Consider the following 19,188-nt stretch of genomic DNA (forward strand, 5'->3'; position numbering starts at 1 on the left):
CTTTCTCTGTGTCTCTCCTCTCTGTAAATGTGCCTTTCCAGCCAGAGAAATAAATCTTTTAAAAAAAAAGAAAGGGAAAGAAAGAATTACAGCTGAAATTCACTCTGAAGACAGAGCAGACAGGACTTGGAGATGGAAGGGACGCGAGCAGAACCAAAGACAGGAGTCAACAATGGTCCAAGGTGACTCAGCCAGTGACGCTGCAGCTTCCACTTGGTGACAGGGAAGGCTGCAGGAAAGCCAGATTTGGGTTAGAGGAAAGATCAGAAGCTTGGCTTCAGAACAATCAAGTTCGATTTGTCTGAAAACAGACCACAGACACAACTAAATTAACAGTTTAAACCATAAAACTTCCAGGAGAAAATCTGCATGGTCTTGAGCGGGAAGAGAACTTATAGAAACAACCCTCAAAGTACAATTCATAATAAGTTAAGTTTGAATTCACCCAATTAAAGTCTATTGCATTTCAGAGACTCTCCTGAAAGTGAGAAGAAAATATTTGTAGATTACTTGATATAGTACATGTATCCAGAATGTACAAAGAACTTACAACCCATTTGTAAGACAAAAGGCCCAATTCATGAATGAGAAAATGTTTAATATATATTTTACTAAGAAGGATATACAAAAGGCTGAGAATATGAAAACACTCAAAATCACCTGATATTAGGGACATGCAAGTCAAAAGCACTTTGTGGCTGCCATGAAGGCTATAATTTCAGACAAATAATAGGAAGTGTTGGAACGAACACAGAAAAACTGGAACTCTCATGCACCCTCGGTGGGAAAACTGACACGGTCACTTTGGAGAACCAACTGGCAGCTTCTTGAAAAGATGGATGCAAACTCATGGTGTGACTCAGAGATTTTATCTCTAGGAATTTTCCAGACATGAAAGGCAAAACCTATAAAAAAGACATGTTGGAACTGTTCAACTACAACACCATTTATAACAATACTAAATCTAACAATCCAAAGTTGCGTCACAAGGTGAATGCATAAACAGTATGTCCATATGGTGGTGCATAATTCAATCAAGAAAAACAAATGCTGCTACATGGAACAGTATTTATGAATCTTGAAAAAAATATGTGAACTGAAAGAAGACAGATGGACATAACTATAAACTGTATGACTTTCATTTACATAAGACATCCAGGAGGACTGATCTACAGGGATGGAAAATAGACCTGTGCTTGTCTGTGCTGGAGTCAAAGTCGAGATAAACGAGGCCAATGGAACTTTCTGGACTGATGAAAATATTCTAAAAATGGTTTAAGATGATACTACATAAGCCTCTATATTTACTAAAAATTATCTAACTGTGTACTTACAGTGGGTTAATTTGTGTTATGTTAATTACATAAGGCTACTAAAATATAAGAGGTTTGTGAGATACAAAAACACATATCTAGGAGGCAGTTTCCTATTTAGTTTGGAAGAGATCAAGGCTGGATGTGAAAATTAGGCCTGGTCAGTGTAGAGACAATCAGGTTTGAGATGACAGCAGGAAGACGCGTTGATGAAAGCAAGGGGAAGAGGCGCAAGCCTGGTGCTCCACCCGAGTGGCTGGCATGTGGGAAGCAGGTAGCAAAGCAGTGAGGGAGGAGCGCTGGGTCAGCAGGGCCTTGGGAGAGGAGTGGAAGCAGGGAAAGAGCATCAGTGGCTGCCGAAGGCGAAGTGTTCACAGTCCAACCAGCTGCTGTTGCATTTAGGGAACAAGGGATTCCTCAGTGACTTGGACTAATTACTTGCCATGGGCAGGTGAGGGTGTGAGTTACGTTGGTCTAAGTTCAAGAGAGGATTGGAGGCCAAAAAAACGGCAATACATGAGCTAGAGTACTTTTGCCATCAGAGGAGAGGGAATTGGGCCTGTGGCTGTGAGGAGAACGGGGCCTTGCCTTTCCTTATTACTACTACTAGGGACGATGTTTATTTAGCACACATCTTGCTACTTACGTGTTTGTTTCTCAGTGTCTCTTGTGGCAGTGAGCTGCGGCGGGGGGGAGCGTGCTGGTATTTCCTATGTTCGCAGCTGAGGAGCCTCTGGCCGGAGCAGTTCTCACCCTCCAGCTGTTGGGCTCTAAGGTAATTCCCACCCGCTCCTGCAGGCAGCTCGGCTGGCTGCGTCTCGCCCTTGGCCACAGACCCTGAGAGACACTGCGCTGCCTTCAGGACTTTCTTGGGTCAGTTTCTACAGATCTCAATGACTTTCCAAAAGTCAGCCGGAAACGAATTATTCTCTGCGTTCCCATCTTTCTTTTCAACTGATACTGAGAAATTGGCCCTGAAATGATGCTTTAATCAGAGAAACTAGCATAAATGAATGGAAAACAGATGTTAGTAATGAAGGAATTCATGTTCATAAGAAACTACTTAACATTTGATTGTTACTCCCTTAAGACACAGCGCAAGATGGAATCATGGGGGAATGTGTGTACTTTTCAACTAGATGTTTATTTGGTTTGGAGCTGATGTGTGTTCACAGAAAAACGCTTACTTTATTTGCAATGTCATGAGTATATATACATATGCATGATTAGAAAGTTAGAAGCCAAATATTTTACCGCACCAATTCGTATTGCTGTTCATCAGGAGGTGGCGGCTGTGGGGATATGACTGGTGTGACGCCACATGGCCAGGGTCTGAATGCAGTCTGACCTTGACAACACTTGGAGACTGAATGGGGGAGTCGGTGTGGCAAGAGGGCAGAGATTCCAGGGGAGGGGCTGGGCTGAAGCTCTGCAGGGCATTGCAGACCCATGAGAGGGTGGGGAGATGGAAGGTGAGGGTGACGGACGGACTGGAACCAGATGGACAGACTCAGTTTGAAGGATGGGGTGAACATGGATTCAGAGAGACAGGCAAGTACGCCTGAGCTACAGCAGGGCGTGCAGGGAAACGCAGAGGTCAAGAGAGGCAGGGTGGCCCAGTAGCCAGCCCTGCACAGTGCCATCTGCAAATCAGAGCCGTGCTAAGCACAGCTGCAGGTCACTCTGACCTCAAGGACTTCTCATCTGGTGGACGAGGGGCCCTGGGTGAGGAAACAAGGTGATTTTAGCCCGTGGGAGCATAGAACAGCCACTCAGTCCACACTGGGCCATACAAGAGGCTTCCTAAAGGGAGTGATGTATCTATTCAGGGTTTTGAGAGATAAGTAGTGTGAATATGATCAGCAAATACACATGAAACAGATTGCCGACACTGTAAAGACTCTAAACTGGCTTTGTGCCCCATATCAAGGTCCGTGTGGGTCTCTGGGAATCACTGATGACAGTGCTGACTGGCTTCTAGCATGACATTCACCTGCAAATCACCAGCTCCAGGGACCATCAGCAGCTCTGGGTTTCAGGTATACAACGAGGCTAGGCTACAGCAATGAACAACCAGGGCTCTGAAGGTCAGCAGGTTAGTTTGGATTTTGGCTCCATCACTTTGAGCTGTTGGCTCTCTCAGATCATCAGCCTCGTAGTCTATAAAGCAATGCCTGACAATACGACTGTTCTGAGAATTAAATAATTGAATGCACACGAAGACCTCAGCATGGTGCCCGCCAGCTTTCTGCCCAGCCCAGAGAGCTATTAAGTCCTCAGAGTTCATGGTCGTCAGATTTATCACCCATGTATGTATGTATGTATGTATGTATGCACATATCTGCTTATTTCTCTGAGTAAAAACCTCAAGTGCTTAGTGAAGAAAAATAAAGTGGAGTCACAGCAGCTTAACAAGTTCTACAGCCTGCTCAGCTCCAATCCATGAGCATATAATTTCCTGCGAGGCCTTGGATGATCATGGGATCTCAGATTTCACCTGGGAAAATGTAGTTAAGCAATGTTTGTAAATGTGTTAAGCGGGCATGCCTTAGGACCCATTTACACAGAGTATGAGGGGATTGCAAAAAGTTGATAGAAAATGAAATAAAAAGATATATTTTTGTTGGTGCAAACTTTCTTTTTTAAATCCAAGCGCAGCGTCTTCATCATGTACACATCCCGTGAGCTTTCTGGCAGATATTTTGTATTAGTGTTAGCTCCAGCCCAAGTTAATAAGCCTCTCCTGGAAGACCCACTTGGAGCATGCAATTATCTTCTTCACATTCAAAAAAGGAATGGGGCTACACAGACGATCCGACACGTAAAAGTCAATCAAGCCTTGTACAAGAAAACATGAGCAGAATGAAAAACAAAAGCAACATGGTCACCCCAACTGAAACAGTAACACAAAACTGAGCACCCTTTTCTGATAAAAAAAATTATAATAAATGAGAAGTAGTAGGCAACTTCCTCAACAAAATCAGGGCAATATGAAAATCTCACCGCTAACACACAATGGTGGAAAATGGACAATTTCTTATCTGCCTCTGCAGTTTTGTTCAGCATTACTAGTAGATTCTCACCAAGAGCAGTTAGACAAAATAATAATAATAATAATAATAATAATAATAATAATAAATGGCATGAAAACCGGAGAAGAAAAGGTATCTCTTTATAGCTGATAAGTTTTTCTGTAGAAAATTTCCAAGGTTCTATCAGAAAATAAATATTACAAGCAATGACTTTAATAAAGTTGTAGGATACAGAAGAACACAAAAAATAGTTGAGTTTGTATATATTAACAAGGAGACATCCAAAAATAAAAAAAACATTCCATCTATAACATTACAAAGAATAAAACAGTATGAATTAATCTAGCCAAGAAGGCAAAAAGACTTGTACATCAAAAACTATAAACCATTCTTTAAAGAAATTGAAGAAGACACAAATAAACCGAAAGACATCCTGTGTTCATAGACTGAGTGACTTCTTGTTACTAAAATGCTCCAAGAAATCATGCAAAACAATCAAGTAGGTCCCATACCTCACATCATATGCAAAAGCTAACCCAAGATGGATTACAGACCTAAACAAATGACTTACAACTGCAAAAGTATGTAAAGAAGACATAAGGGAAAAGCTTTATCGTATTGAACTTGACAGTGATTTCTCAGAAATCACCAAAGAGCAAAACTGGACAAATGGGGCTGCATCAAATTTAAATACTTTTCTGCCGCAAAGTACAATACAATCAACAGAGTGAAAAGACAGTCTGCAGAATGAGAGGAAACATTTGCAAATCATGTTTGATAAGAGATTATTATTCTGGACACCCAAGCAATCCCCACAATTCGACAAGAGTTAAGAATGAGGAAAGGAATTAGTAGACATTCCTCCAAAGATAATATACCAGCAGCCAGCAAACCCATAAAAAAAGATGCTGACATTCCTATTCTCTAGAGAAATGCAAATAAAAGCTTTTGTGAGATCATTTCATACCCATCAGAGTGGCTAGTATAAGAAAATGGAAAGTAACAGGTATTGGTAACGAGGAAGTAGAACCAGAATCTTTTACACCATTGGTAGCAAAATGGTGCAACTGCTGTGGAATAGAATGGTGACTTAAACAGAAATGTTGTATGATCCAGAAATTCCAGTTCTGAATATATACCCAAAAGTTTTGAGTACAAAGGCACTTTAAAAAGTTCATTGAAAATAGAAAATTAAAAGATCTTTTGGTGCATGAGCTGGTTTCTCACAGCATGCATCTCTATGAACTTCTCAAAGACCTCTCCCATGCACACTCACGCTCACAGTAACATTCTTCACAGACGCTAAGAGAGGGAACTCAATGTGCATGGATGAGTGGATAATAGAAAGTAAAGTAGTGTATGGGCATAGAGGCTATTTAGCCTAAAAGAGGAGAAAAATCCCATCACAAGCTAAGCTACACTACGTATGAACGTGAGGACATCATGCTAAGAGGAATTAGCTGATCACAAAAGACAAATACTTCTACAAGGTACCTACAAAGTCACCACATCCATAGACAAAGAAAGCAGAATGGTGGATGCCACGGGCTACAGGCAGAAGGGAGGATGGGGAACTGACGTCAGCTTCAGTTTTATAAGATGAGAAAGTCTGGGATGTCAGTTGCACAATAATGTGAACCTAGCTAATTCTATTGAGCTGTGCAATTAAAAGTGATTAAGATAGTAAAATTTAAAATAAAAGAAAAATTTATTCTATTTGTTCTCTAATTACAATTAAGAATTTTAAAAATGACAAAGAAAAAGATAAAAAGGATAGATAAAATAAATATGAACAAATTTTGCTAACTGTTGAGTCTGCTGAATTGGGGAGATGACTGGGCTCAAGTATACTTCCGTGTACTTCTGGGTTTTTGTAATTAAAGCAATAGGTCCTCAAGGGGCTCCCTTAGGATCTCCTTTATGGGAGGCAGGGGCCCAAGCTCTTGTGTCATTATCCACTGCATCCCAGGTGCATCAGCAGGGCGCTGATTTGGGAGTAAAACAGCCGTGACTCAAATCAGGGCTCCCTTGAGGAAAGCCAGCATTGCAAGTGGCAGCTTAAGCTACTGCACCACGACGCCAGGCCCACATACCCTTTTTATAAAAGAAGCCCTTCTTTGCACTCACCCTAAAGTCCCGTCCAGTTTACCCCTGTTTCTCTGCAGCACCTTGTACCAGTTTTATGATGCATGCTTTTTAACTTCATCTGTCTTTTGTTTTTCTCTATCACTGAGACACACACTCTGTTGGACGTACACAGTGTTCTTAAGGCCTCCATTTTAAGAGAATGAAACTGAAGTTGAGGGCGGTTCGGGAATTTGCCCACATGAGTAAGACAGGCAGAATGTGGTATCCACATTCTTCTGATGCCAAAGACCTTGATCATTGTATGTTTGTTTGTTTGTTTATTTTTGGACCTGCAGGGGAACATATCAGAACCAGAGTGAGAGAGATGTCCTGTCTGCTGCGTCCTCCCTGCGTGCCCACACTAGCTGGGACTGGACTAAGTTAAAGCTAGGAGGCAGGAACTCCATTTGGCCCTCCCACTCAGGTGACTGGGGCCCAAGTACTTGGGACATCACCCGCCTCTTCCCAAGGTGGATGTTAGTGGGCAGCTGGAATTGGTCCTGGGGTCATGACCTGAACCCAGGTACTTTGGTGTGGGCTGCAGGTATCCCACGTTCATCTTAACTGCTACGCCCAATGCCTGCCAAAGGTCCACAGATGTAACTGCTGTAACTCAGTGGCCTTTCAGTCACAAGCAAAACAGAGAAACAGCTGGAAAGCTCCCTTCCAGTAGGCACCAGGGCCAGGGACGTGTGAATGGTCATGGGGCATTTGTAAGGAATCAACCAGCATAGGACCGACTGGAGGGGAGTGACGAGAATGCCAAGGTCCTAAGGGAATCAGTGCTCAGAACTCACAAAAAGTATGAATTTTACATGATGCTATTATAGGTTTCTGAGTAGAAACTTAAGACAGAGTTTTAAACATAGACTAATGAGATGGTTTCAAAATGCATCCATAAATTCTGACATGCCTCCCCTTAAAAGGTGAAGCCTAACTCCCTCCCTTTGAGTGTAGTCTGCATTTATGGGCACAACACTGAGCAACAGCACTGAGTCACGCTTTATGAGGCGAGGTCATAAAGGACCCTCCCACTTCCCCTTTGTTCTCCCCCAACAGCGTGTTGTCCACACACAGGTTTGTGGGTTTCCAGTCGTACGTGCGAAATCATCTCCATGCGGCACTACAGAGCTCAGACTGTCCCTCCCCCACTCCCCACTGCCTGTTGCACAGTGCTTCTCTCAGCATCGTCCTTCCCTGTGTCTTGTCTACCTCTCCCTCCAGAGTGAGCTGATTGGATGAATGACACTTGTTCTGTTGTCTTCATGGATGAACACACAGCAGGTTGGTGGCCACCTGCAAGCCAGGAATAGCCTGTTCCTACACTTCCAGCCTCCAGAAGGTGAGAATGTAAATGTTTGTTGTTTAAGCCAGACCATCTCTGTGGGGCAGCCTGAGTTAGCTAATAAAAGTGGTAATCCGAATAATTTTGAGCATTTATATGGAATAAACCTTGGTTCTATTTTTACCAAGTCAGAACAGCTCTCACTGTGTCATTTCTCTTCCACTGTAAGCACGTGTTTTCTTAGGGACGCACTGCAGGCTGTTGAGGGCTTTTGGGGAAGTAGACCAAATTTTAGATCTCAGTCTCTCTCTCTGTGTCTTTCTTGTAGATACAAGCAAGTAAATATTTTTTTTTAAGAAAGCAAGCACCCTCTAATATCAATAGTTACTTGATTGCCTAGCCTTGCCACAGAGAAATAGTGTAACAATCGTGTAACAATAGGAAAAATGTATGGGGCCTGGTGTCACTGTGGCAGCCCAAGTGGGCACTGGTTTGGCTCCCTGTGTTCCATTTCTAATCTGGTTCCCTACTATGTACCTCTGTGGGCCCTCGCACCCATGAGGGAGACCCAAATGGAGTTTCAGTCTGTCGGCTTCAGCCTGGTCAAGCCTCAGCCATTGATACTACTCGTTGAGTGAACCAGTAGATGGAAGATATGTCTATGCTCTTACTCTACCATTCAAATACATAAATAAAGAATGTGTGAAACACTTCAATTGTATTTTTCATGCAAAGAGAAAAGAGATAATCCTGCATTCTACAATGAACAAATAACCAGTAATGTTAATGTGAATGGTGGGAGGGAGGAGGTGCTAGAAACGCAGGCCAGGGTTCTTGGCAGTGGGGAGGAGCATGTGGCAGCATGGATTTTACTTCCACCATCCGATTCAAGCACCATTTAACTGACACACAGCCAGTCCTCTATACTGACAGGTTCTGCACTCACAGCTCAACCAAAGCAAAAATAGATAAATAAAACAAATACTGTGTGGACACTGAATACATACACTTCCTGTGTTCTGACATCCTAGTGAGCATGACAATCTTCTGTATAGTGTTTGCCTTGAACAACGTGCTGTAGATACTACAGAGATGAGTTTACAGGTGCGTGTGCATCAGGTGGGTTATGCACAAACACTACCCCACTTTGCATGAGGAGCTTGAGTCACCAAATGCCGGTATTCAGAGAGTCCTGGGACTACTCCCCACGAAAACAGAGACAGCCATGTGACATCTTCCTGAACTCTGTCACCTTCTGTGAATTTCTGCCTCCTTGACTATCTGTGTCATTCCTCCTTTAGCTGCCACATCCTAACATCTGGGACAATAGAAACATGTGCCTGGGCCCAATGGGATGGCTCAATCGGCTAAATGCTCCCCTTGCTAGCACCTGGATCCTATATGGGCACCGGTTCATGTTCAGGTTGCTTCTCTTCTCATCCCTCTCCCTGCTAATGGCCTGGGAAATCAATAGAAGATGACCCAAGTGCTTGGGACCCTGCACCCATTTGGGAGACTGAGAAGCAGCTCTTGTCTCCTAGGCTTCGGATCAGCTCAGCTCCTGCCATTGCAGCCATTTGGGGAGTGAACCAGCAGATGGAAGATTTTTGACTTTCTTCTCTGTAAATCAGCCTTTCCAATGGAAATAAATAGATCTTTAAACAACAAAAACATGTCCCTGAACTAAACATCCTCTAATGCAGAGAATTATCCAGAGAGTTGGGGTGAAGGATTCAAGTTTAACAAAATGGCACTTGAGAAAAAAGCCCTGAATCAGTCTGTGTGGAGCTGACAGTAGGCAGCAAACAACAACCAGCTGAAGGTAACCAAGACACACTTACTGCGTGGGCCCTGCCGGGCAGGTGCACTCAGGAGGTGAGTCTTGGGCTCTTCCGGCCTGGACTCCTGCAGGGGTCCGGGCTGGAGTTCCTCGGACACCATGTCTTCTGGGCCAGCAGTCAGGGGCTGTGGGCAGAAGGCCAGAAATTCAGAAACTTCTAGGGCTTCTCGTCTGTGGAGTGAGGCAGAGCACCAGAGAGGGGTGACCCTTCTGGCTAAGCCTGGTCTCTCTCACCTGAGTCACTGTTGGTGCCCCTGAGCAGGCAGGACCAATGCTTGGTGTCTCCAGGTGGTTTTCCCAGGAATTCCTGAGATACCTCTAAATGGTTTACCATTGCTGCGTTTAATGTGCAGAGGCCTGAAGAAGGCCAGAGGAAAAGGGCAGCAGGAATAACACACCCAAATAATTCACTCCCAAGTGCAGAAAGTGTGGGAACAACCGCCAGCCTGTGCCCGGGCAATGGGAGGGAACCACAGCGTCCTCCCTGTCCTTGGCATCAGCCCCTGGCTTCTGCCGTAGCTCTCAGGTCGGTGGACTAGCCAGGCTGGGTGCTGCTGGTGTGGGAGACAGAGGCTTGTGGCCACCCCTGGGCTGACTGTGAGACTCAGGGCCTCTTGAGTCTCTGGCCAAAGCTCATCTGTGAAAGAAGGCAAATCCAGGGAGCCCATTGTGGGGAGGCTGTGGTGGTGGGGCCCTCAGGTGAAGCCCAAGCCCTCTGACTTAAAATAGATGATGATGAGGGTGCACCTGAGGGTTCCCGGGAAGAAGAAATGCCTGTAATACGGCTGTTTTGTGCAGTTAGGCTCAAGGGACATGGGAGCAGGTGTGTGGCCTGTGATCAGGGCTCTGGTGGGGGATTGGGGATGAGCTAGAAGCCTGGCACCTAAGCGCCCAGTGCCTATAGCTGTTAGAGTCTGCTCCCTCCCCACTCCTTCGCCCAGGCTCCAGGGTGGGCAGCTGCAGGAACCTCGGTCATCCAGGCTCATTGTGCCAGAGTTTCTAGAGCCCAGAGCTGGAATTCTTCTTAGCCACTGCCTGCCGCCCATGGAGCCACAGACCCGACCAAGCCAGGTATCAGGGTGCAAGCCTCCTGGCTGCCTCTCCTGCAGGTCCCCGCGGGTTCACCAGGCTGAGCAGCTCCTGCCCACCGCCCGGGCCGGCAGGAGATGCCAGGCTGCAGCAAGGGACCTTGCTTCTTAGACTGAACTCTCCCGATGTCCTCCCCTCCTCCCAGGTCCGTCTCTCAGGACAATCCCGTCACGTGACTGCGGGCTCAAAATGGCGCTCCCCCATCTCTCCCCACCTCCCTTGCCTGGCAAGTGACTTCACAGCAAACCTTCCATCCACAGCAGCCCTTTCCCTCTCTCTTCAGAGGACAACTCCTTACCAGGGAAACTGCGGCACCGGGAAGAGGCTGAGCAGCCGGGCAGGGCCCCCCGCCCAGGAGTGGGACTCCGGTGGAGAGGTGGGGGAGAACAGCCAACCCGGAGTTGCCAGAAGGGAATTTGGGCTTGGCGGGTGCGGGAGACAGGGGGAGTTGCCAGCATCTGTGATCCTGCACTGCCCTCTACTGTCTGTCTCAGCTTAGGGCCTTTGCTCAGGACACCGGCAGCGGCTCTGCCTGTATTTGCAAACTTGTCTGAGAAAGTGAGAGAAAATTTTTAGGGGGAAATGCTCCAAGTCTGGATCATAGCCTTACGGTGAGGACATGGAGACTCCCACCCAGGAGTCCTGTACCAGGAAGCGTCCATCTGCATTCCACCTCACGATGACCCAGAGCATGCTGAACGCCAAGGGGTGAGGCTTCCCGGGGCGTGGGGGAGGGGGGGTCCCTGGGGTGCAGGCAGGTTGGCAATGCGGATAAACACAGTTTCTTATCTCTTCCCACCTTCTTCTGTTTCTTCTTCTGTTGCCTTTGGCCTTTCTTCTTCCTCCTTCCCACGTCTGCATCCCCTTCATTTTCAGTGAACTCCTTGATTAACATGCAAACAAAAGAGGGTGTGATTTTAAACACTACAATGCAAACCATCCTCCAGAACTTGCATGGAGACAGAAGGGACAGTTAACGTTATTTAAGCAGTCATCATCCTCCGCGCCTCCTAAAGTAAACATGTGCTTCCAACACCAGACCAAATTGTGAGATGCTGTTGCTGCAGGTCCTGTGCATGCACAGAGCATTTATTGAGCACCTACTGAGTTCTAAAACCAAGGGGTACAGATGTGACAATTATATGCTCGCTCCCTTTGGAAGTAATGGCACAAGAAGGACGACTAGCTTGCTTTTCTGCCTCCCAGCCTTATCAGCATGGAGGACATGAAAAGCTAACAAAAACCGAGTGAACTCATGAGAGAAGCTTCCACTTACAGGAAACTGTAGCAGTGCACCTTAAATGGTGAAACTTCTTTAACTGTGCCAACTTCACTGTTGTTCCCCACGTTGTCATCCTGAATCTGAGAGGTCTCAAGTGTTCACACTAGACAGTATTCAAGCCCGGAGCTGTACAGAGATGCAGGCATGTCTGGGTGATGGAGAAGTGGTGAGGCCGACTCAAAGCCTCTCCCTGCTATGCTGCAATTGGGAGATGTTTTGATTCTATGCTGAAGCAAGATTGTAAAGCAAAGCACGGGTTTTAATTATGTAAGATTTCAGAGAAGGAAATCTGCAGATTGCTGGGCAGTTGTGTTCTTCCCTTGGCCACTGGTTTAAGCACGAGGTGAAGGTCAGTGCCAGAGGGAGGAGCTCTTTGGGGTTTCCTTCAGTCTCCGTCACCTGCTCTGAGCACAGCCTCCCTCAGTCCTCTCGCTGCTTCAGGCACAGCGAGGTGGGGTGTGGGCTCAGTATAGGAACTCACCAATGTGGAGCACATGGTAGTGGCACCCCTGAAGCATGCAAGCATGGTTCTTTATTCACGTCTGAGGGGGTGGAGGTGGTTTTGATTTGAAATGGATGCAGGATAATATTTTGTTCTTTGGCCAATGGGAAAAGGCCAGGAGAACTTGAGGTAAGACAGAATGCACATTCCATGAGGGTTCATGGTTTGCTCATTGCTGCTCACCCAGGAACTAGAAGCACAGGCATGTTATATGAGTGAGTGAGCAAATATGAATTCATGTATTTTTTCAGTACTCCCCGTCTTGCCTCAGTTGATCCTCCCGGTTTGGGAATGCAGTCCTTTAGGCTTTCTGAAACACACATTCTCTCCGTTTTTGTCTTTGGGACCTCCAGCTAGTGAACGTTGAGTCAAGGGAGAAATTGGAGTGTGGCGGGACCGTCTCTCCTCGCCGTGATCTGCTATCTCCAGTTTGGAGGTGACTTCCTCTTCTGCCTGCGGAGTGCTTCCTGAGGCATCCATAGTGTATGTGAGACTAACGTTGGCCTGGAGAGGGTCTCTGTACTCTGAGTCCTTACACCAAGGCTTACAGTGTAACTTGAATACATCTTAGCTTGTGAACTAATGAAAAGCCTGATTTGGGAATACAGGTTTGAAATACGTGGCTGAGTCTTAGCCAATCAGAGCAACCACGCTTCAGTCATGTACAGTGACCAACCGCCCAGTCCTGGTTCAATCCACAACACTGGACTATGCTTCCAGTCTGTGTGTTTCTGTCCCTAAATGCTGCCTGCTCATGTTGGCCAGGAGGACCTCTGGACCTCTTTGGCTGAAGTTCTTTCAGCATGTGCGGCAAAGTGACTGATGCTGGGCCACAAAGTCATGTAATGTGCACCTGCACCCACAAACACATCCTGAAGGAACACAGAGGCAGCCCCTTACCTCTGAGACGATTTTCACCTTTTCTTCAGTGGAGTTCATGCTGGCAGAGATGGAACCCTGCCAGACAAAGAGTAAAGAAGTCAGGTATTTGGGAATCAATGGAATTTAACTCTTCTTTCTGTTGCCAAGGAGGAAGCAGGTCTCAATGGCAAGTGACACTTGTGTAGCCTTTCTGTGCCGCACGGACACTCACAGACCCCAGGCCTGGTGGAAACAAACATGGAGGAAGAAGCAGGGTACCAGACAGCTCTTTCCCCTGGAGCCTGGCTTTCCAGTGCCCTTGGAGCCCGCTGATCCCAGTGGGCTGAGGGAGTGCTCCACAGCGACTCGACTCTTCTACTGAGCAAAGAGATGAGACCAGAGAGGATCTACATCCCCACCACCCATACAGCACCTTGCTGAATCAGGTCACTCCACTGCCTCCGCTTGCAACCTTGGATCCCCTGTGTTGTCATCTGGTCAACCTCCCTGCCTGGCCCTGGGCCCCAGACCCCATTAAGTCCCTCTCTCCCAGAGGACCTGGCTCCTCACGATGCCCTCCTCTCACTTGGATGATCACATCTACCTGACCAGCAGTTGCGTCAGCATAGAAAGTGCCACAATTAATCCCTTTCTTTTTTTTTTTATTTTTAATTCATAGCCTTCTTTATTATTATTATTATTATTATTATTATTATTATCATTTTATGATACAGTTCCATAGGCTCTGGGATTTCCCACACCCCTCCAATTCCCTCCCCCACCAAAGTTCCCCTATATTATTACTATACTATAGTTCTTTATAAACTGTCATATGTCCATCATTAAGGGCATGGACAATGGCAGAGTCCAGCTTCCTACTGTCAAGTTTCACCGAGAGTCCATTTTTGGTCTGGAAGTAGATGCATGCCGCATTGTATCCTCACATCTGGATATGACAAACTTCCATTACACAGTTACTGTACATCCCCTTCAATGAAAAATTACAATACAAAATCAGCAACAGGAAGAAAAATACAAGTTTACAATGCCATAAGTTAAGTAACATGCTACTAGATATGACAGTCTTCATTACAATTACTATACATCCCTTTCTTTATGCAAAACTTTCTAACTGTTGCTCAGTTTTTCAACTATCACGGGAAAATCCCTATAAATGCTCTTTCTGTTTCTAGTCTTTCTTTGGGCGGCGGGGTGGAAGGTGAGGGGGAGTGTGTGTAGTACATCTTGAAACTGCCCTTTCCAGACAATCCCTGCACCACTGCGTCTGCTCTGGTCACATGACTGGCTGCAGCAGAAGCTCAGAGTGGTGCAGGACACCCGTAGCCTCCTTGAGAAACCGTCTGTTCCCTTGCTGCTGGGACGAGCCAGAGGAGTTCTCTCTTGGGTTTCCTACCTCTGATGCCCTCTGCAAACTCCTCTTTGGTGTCTCCTCAGCTTCCCACAAGCCAACAATTGGGGGTAGTGTTCAAGGGCTCGCTCCTATGCTAGGGCATCCTGTCTGTTGACCTTAAACACATGCTCTATCTCATGCTTCCAAAGTGACATCTCCAGTCCAGACTCAAGTACATAACCTCCTACTGGGCACGTCCCTCTCCCTGCCGCATCCAAAATGGAGTTCTTGGCGTTCACCTCTGAACCTGCTTGTGCTGTGACCTCTACTGGCAGAAAGTGAACTTCATTCTGCTCATGTCGCAAACCTCAGGATCATTCTTACTTCCTCTCTTGCCCTGAATGGCGATTCACAAGCAATCTGTCTGAAATTTTACCATCTTTGCCTTCAACCTGTATCCAGTGCCCAATCACGTCCACGCACCTTCATACAGCTTTAGTTTCCCTGCCCCTGCCCTCTTTTCCAGACCCTGGGGGGATGGCAAATAATAGACATTGAATGTGTGTTTGTCAAATGCATGAATAAGTCCATAGCTACATTCTGGAACCTTTTAAGATGCCATTGTCCTCTCCGAGCTGTCATGATTATTGGGAGACTACGGAGAGAAACACCATGTCCAGAGCTGACCAATCATAACCATTCCTCATGTCCACGGAATCCCGATCTTCTCCAGGATTTGGTCACTTAAGCAGCAAATTTGAGATGTTCAAAGTTTAGTTGACCCTCCTGGGATACTAGAATAGCAAAGGCAAGTGAAACATTTTTGGAATTCTACTGTCCATCACACCAAAAAAATAAAAACCAAAAACCAGAAAAACCAAACCCAAACAAACCAGGAAATCATCAGTTAAGGGGTCAGGGGGGCAGGGCTGCGGTTTAGTGGATTAAGACACGATGTTGTCTACAACACAGGTATCCTATATGGGTGCAAGTTCAATTCCCCACCTTTCCACTTCCAATCCAGCTCTCTGATACTGCACCTGGGAAAGCAGTGGAAGATGGCCAAGTCCTTGAATCCCAGATGAAACACCGGTTCTTGACAATTTGGGGAGTGAGCCGGTGGATGAAAGATCTCTCACTCTGTCTCTCCTCCTTCTGCCATTCAAACAAATAAATGTATTTTTTAAAAAGCTGAAGTGGTAACCTAGAGCTAACAGGGGGCCCACACTGACAACGCAGTGCTGAAGGACATGGGGGTTCTCTCACAAATGATTCTGGTCCTTATAAAAAAGGGGGGGGTCATGAAATACTTTAGTCACTAAAACATGGAAATACAAAAATCACAAAGAAACAGTGGAAGTAGAAAATGAAAAATGTAGCAGAGTTATTTTTTCCCTTTCATTGTTTCCTGATCATTAACTTTGAATGAGATTCTAAGGAAATCAAATGACACTAAAATTTATTTGTGTTGTGAGCAATGTTGCTAAGAGAAGATAAATCAGTTTTGCCCAGTGTTCATATAAGCTTGTCTTCCTTGCATGCTCTGTGTACTTATTAGCATATCCTACTGGAAATACCAAAAAAAAAAAAAAAGAGCTATGATTAATTGCACGGCTTTTTGTGGGATCTCCTGATAAACAGTCCTTGTAGTTCTCGCAGTAGCCCTCCTGGCTTGGCAGTGCCTACCTCATAATTGATTAATATATATGAGGAAGCTGAGGTCCTGACAAACTCTGTAATTTTCCTATGGTTATTGTTACTAAATGTCACATTCAGGGGTCTAGCACAGTAGCCTAATGGTTAAATCCTTGCCTTGCATGCACTGGGACCCCATGTGGGTGCCAGCTCATGTCCCAGCTGCTCTACTTCCCATCCAGCTCCCTGCTTGTGACCTGGGAAAGCAGTGTAGGATGGCCCAAAGCCTTGGGACCCTGCATCTGTGTGAGAGACCTGCAGGAGGCTCCTGGCCTCATATCAGCTTAGCTCCAGCTGTTGTGGCCACTTGAAGAGTGAACCAGCAGATGAAAGAGCTTGCTCTCTGTATCTCCTCTTTGTGTATCTGCTTTTCCAATATAAATAAATAAGTAAATAAATAAACAAACAATTAAATCTTTTTAAAAAGTCACATTCAGAATGTAACCCTGAGACTCTGAATCTGAATTCCGTCTGCCACACCACCTCCCTGTGCCTTCGCTCGGTCTTGCCTTTACACTGGTAGCAGAAAATAACCACGCCAGCCCACTCCTTGGCCCAGAGATGCTGATTAAAGTATGTCAAACATCACGCTAGTGAGAAGGGGCTCAGGGTCTACCAATCTATTTTAAACCTGACCTAGTTTTCAAGTGAAGTTCTAACGCCTTCATCTGAACAACACGACTAGCTCTAATTGTCATCAGAGAGGCAGTCACACCCGGAGGCGGCAGTGATGGATGCTACAGGGGCGGGGAGCAAGAACGAAAGCAGGGGAAGGCAGGAACACGGTATGTAAAGCACCAGGACCCTGACCGCTATGCCTGCTTCTCCAGAACAGATTACAGTGGGCTCCTGGAAAGCATGAGGACTGTAGAAGGATGTGCTGTCTGAGACATGCTCCCTTTGTGGTGGGCCCTTCACCCCTGGCCGTCAGAGGCAATGTCTCTCCCAGCCCATCCACTTAGGCGGCTCCTGATACCTCCGGAGTATTTGCTCCCCGGTGCCCTGAGAACAGGTGTCTTATCCTGCCCCAGCTGGAGCTTGGGAACCTGGAAAGTGCCACGTGCACCTCTTTCTGAATTCACTTTCCAACCTGTTGAGGCATTCCTGCCAGTACTTTTCTTTGTACAATATGATGACAGCTTTATTGGATCATCTAATCCACTTGATATGTATGTCGCCCTCAAAGAGCACATGTAAATACCATATTTATGTTGCTCTCTGCAGTACATGCCTAATGCACTGATATGTTGTATTTAGGGTTGGCAGGCCCCCCACCTCCGCAGGAATCCCCTTTGTAAGTCTCTGATGGTTTGTGGTATTATCATCTGTTTACAGGGCTGTTTTTGCAACAGGCTAGACTTCTAACTTGGTCTCATTGATTTTTGTACAGTCTAAACTGAATGTCGTCTAGTGCATTGTTGATGCTCAGTGAAGTGCGAGCCAATGACCCTGTAAACGAGCTTTAGGACATTTCTACCTCCATCTTAACACTGAAAGACAGATTTCATGTTGGTATTGAATTTCTTCACAGAAAAGGTTTGCAAAATGCAACAGCAGACATCTATTTCCTGCTAGGCCTCCTTAGCTTTTCACTGTCTCTTTTTGAAGTGGAGGGACCAGTTTCAATCGGAGACAGTGGATTTTCTTGAGGTCCGTTGGAAAGCAAGAAGCAATCGGCAGCTCTGGGGTTAACTGCCGTCATCTAATGCCAAGGGAAGTGAAGTTTGCACCAACAAGTGCTTCTCCGGGAGACCCACTCGGAACTGAAGCTCGCAGAAATGCAACAAACAGCACAGGATTTACGGAGTGTTGGTTTGGGGGGCTGTCGTCAGCCCGACCTATACTTCCTGCAAAGCAGACGCCAGACGGCAGCGCGCAAGGCAATGCAATCCCTCTCCCCCAGCAATGAAAACCCAGGAAGTGAAAACCTAACCCAGGATGAGATCTCCCCAAGCCCAGTTCCTTAGAGCGCCGGGAGAGGCTGGACACCAAGCCTGCGGCTGCGAACAGGAACGCATCACCCTCACCGCTGCTTTGCTCCCGTCCAGCACCGGTTTACCTTCAGTTTACAAAAGGCACTTGGCAGAGTCCGCTTTCGGGAAGGGCAGGAAGGTGCAGGGAGCCATCGGAGCTGTTGAATCCTCTAAGAAGTCAGAAGGAAAGGCAGTGAGCTAGGGAGGGCCTGCTGGCCACTTCCCAGGGCAATAACACCAGCTTAGCAACCGGTTCCTAGGGAAGGTCACTTGAGGCTTTTTTTTTTCTTTTAAAGTGACAGCTTATTTCCAGTGGAGGAAGACAAGCAGCGGCACACAGCCACAGAAGGATGGAGGGGTTGGGGGCTGGGCAAAACGAAGGCAAGCTTGTACCTTCCCCCTGTCATGGGGGTTCCTCCTGCATTCCTGGTAAAGGAGAAGGAGTGACCCAGACAGGGCAATTTAGAAACGGAGGTCATCACCGCCTTATTCTTTGCTGTTTACGGGCTAACCACAACGGATTGAGTGCACAAATTTCATCTCTGCTTTTTCTCCTACTGCAGTTACTGAAGAGAAATTGCATGTTACAGCTCGAAAAAGCAAAGGAAATGGGAGATGAGGCAAAGCGGAAGGCAGAGTAATAGACTGAGCAGGCCAAGGAATGGTCTCGTGTGTGTTCGCTAGATACATGGCCCTGCTTTCTGTGTTCTGAATGCTCTGTTATTGGGGACCTTCACCCCGGAGAGATGCACTCTTCAGGGCTGAGTCAGACCTCCTTCACCACAGCCTCACCCTGTCCTAAATCACCTGGGGCCACTGAGCAGACTCCTCATCCCCA

The 19,188-nt window shown here is 46.3% G+C and overlaps 1 protein-coding gene across 3 annotated transcripts in view; it reads right to left on the minus strand.

Annotated features, from left to right (window-relative positions):
- Window positions 1-18,587, minus strand: part of CC2D2A (coiled-coil and C2 domain containing 2A) — a 101,171-nt gene extending 82,584 nt beyond the window's left edge. For 2 of the 3 annotated variants that reach the window (XM_058670291.1, XM_058670290.1), the window contains exons 1-4: window positions 18,437-18,587; window positions 13,371-13,427; window positions 11,486-11,569; window positions 9,599-9,722 (exon numbers count right to left, since the gene is read on the minus strand). In XM_058670291.1, coding sequence (XP_058526274.1) covers window positions 9,599-9,722; window positions 11,486-11,569; window positions 13,371-13,409 — 247 coding nt within the window. In that variant the 5' untranslated portion in view covers window positions 13,410-13,427; window positions 18,437-18,587. Of the gene's footprint in view, window positions 1-9,598; window positions 9,723-10,984; window positions 11,096-11,485; window positions 11,570-13,370; window positions 13,428-18,436 lie in introns of those variants that run through there. The other variant, XM_058670292.1, reaches the window with a different exon arrangement.
- Between the last annotated feature and the right edge of the window lie 601 nt (window positions 18,588-19,188).

This window comes from Ochotona princeps, chromosome 11, assembly GCF_030435755.1.
Source record: "Ochotona princeps isolate mOchPri1 chromosome 11, mOchPri1.hap1, whole genome shotgun sequence".
NCBI classification, from domain to species: Eukaryota; Metazoa; Chordata; class Mammalia; order Lagomorpha; family Ochotonidae; genus Ochotona; species Ochotona princeps.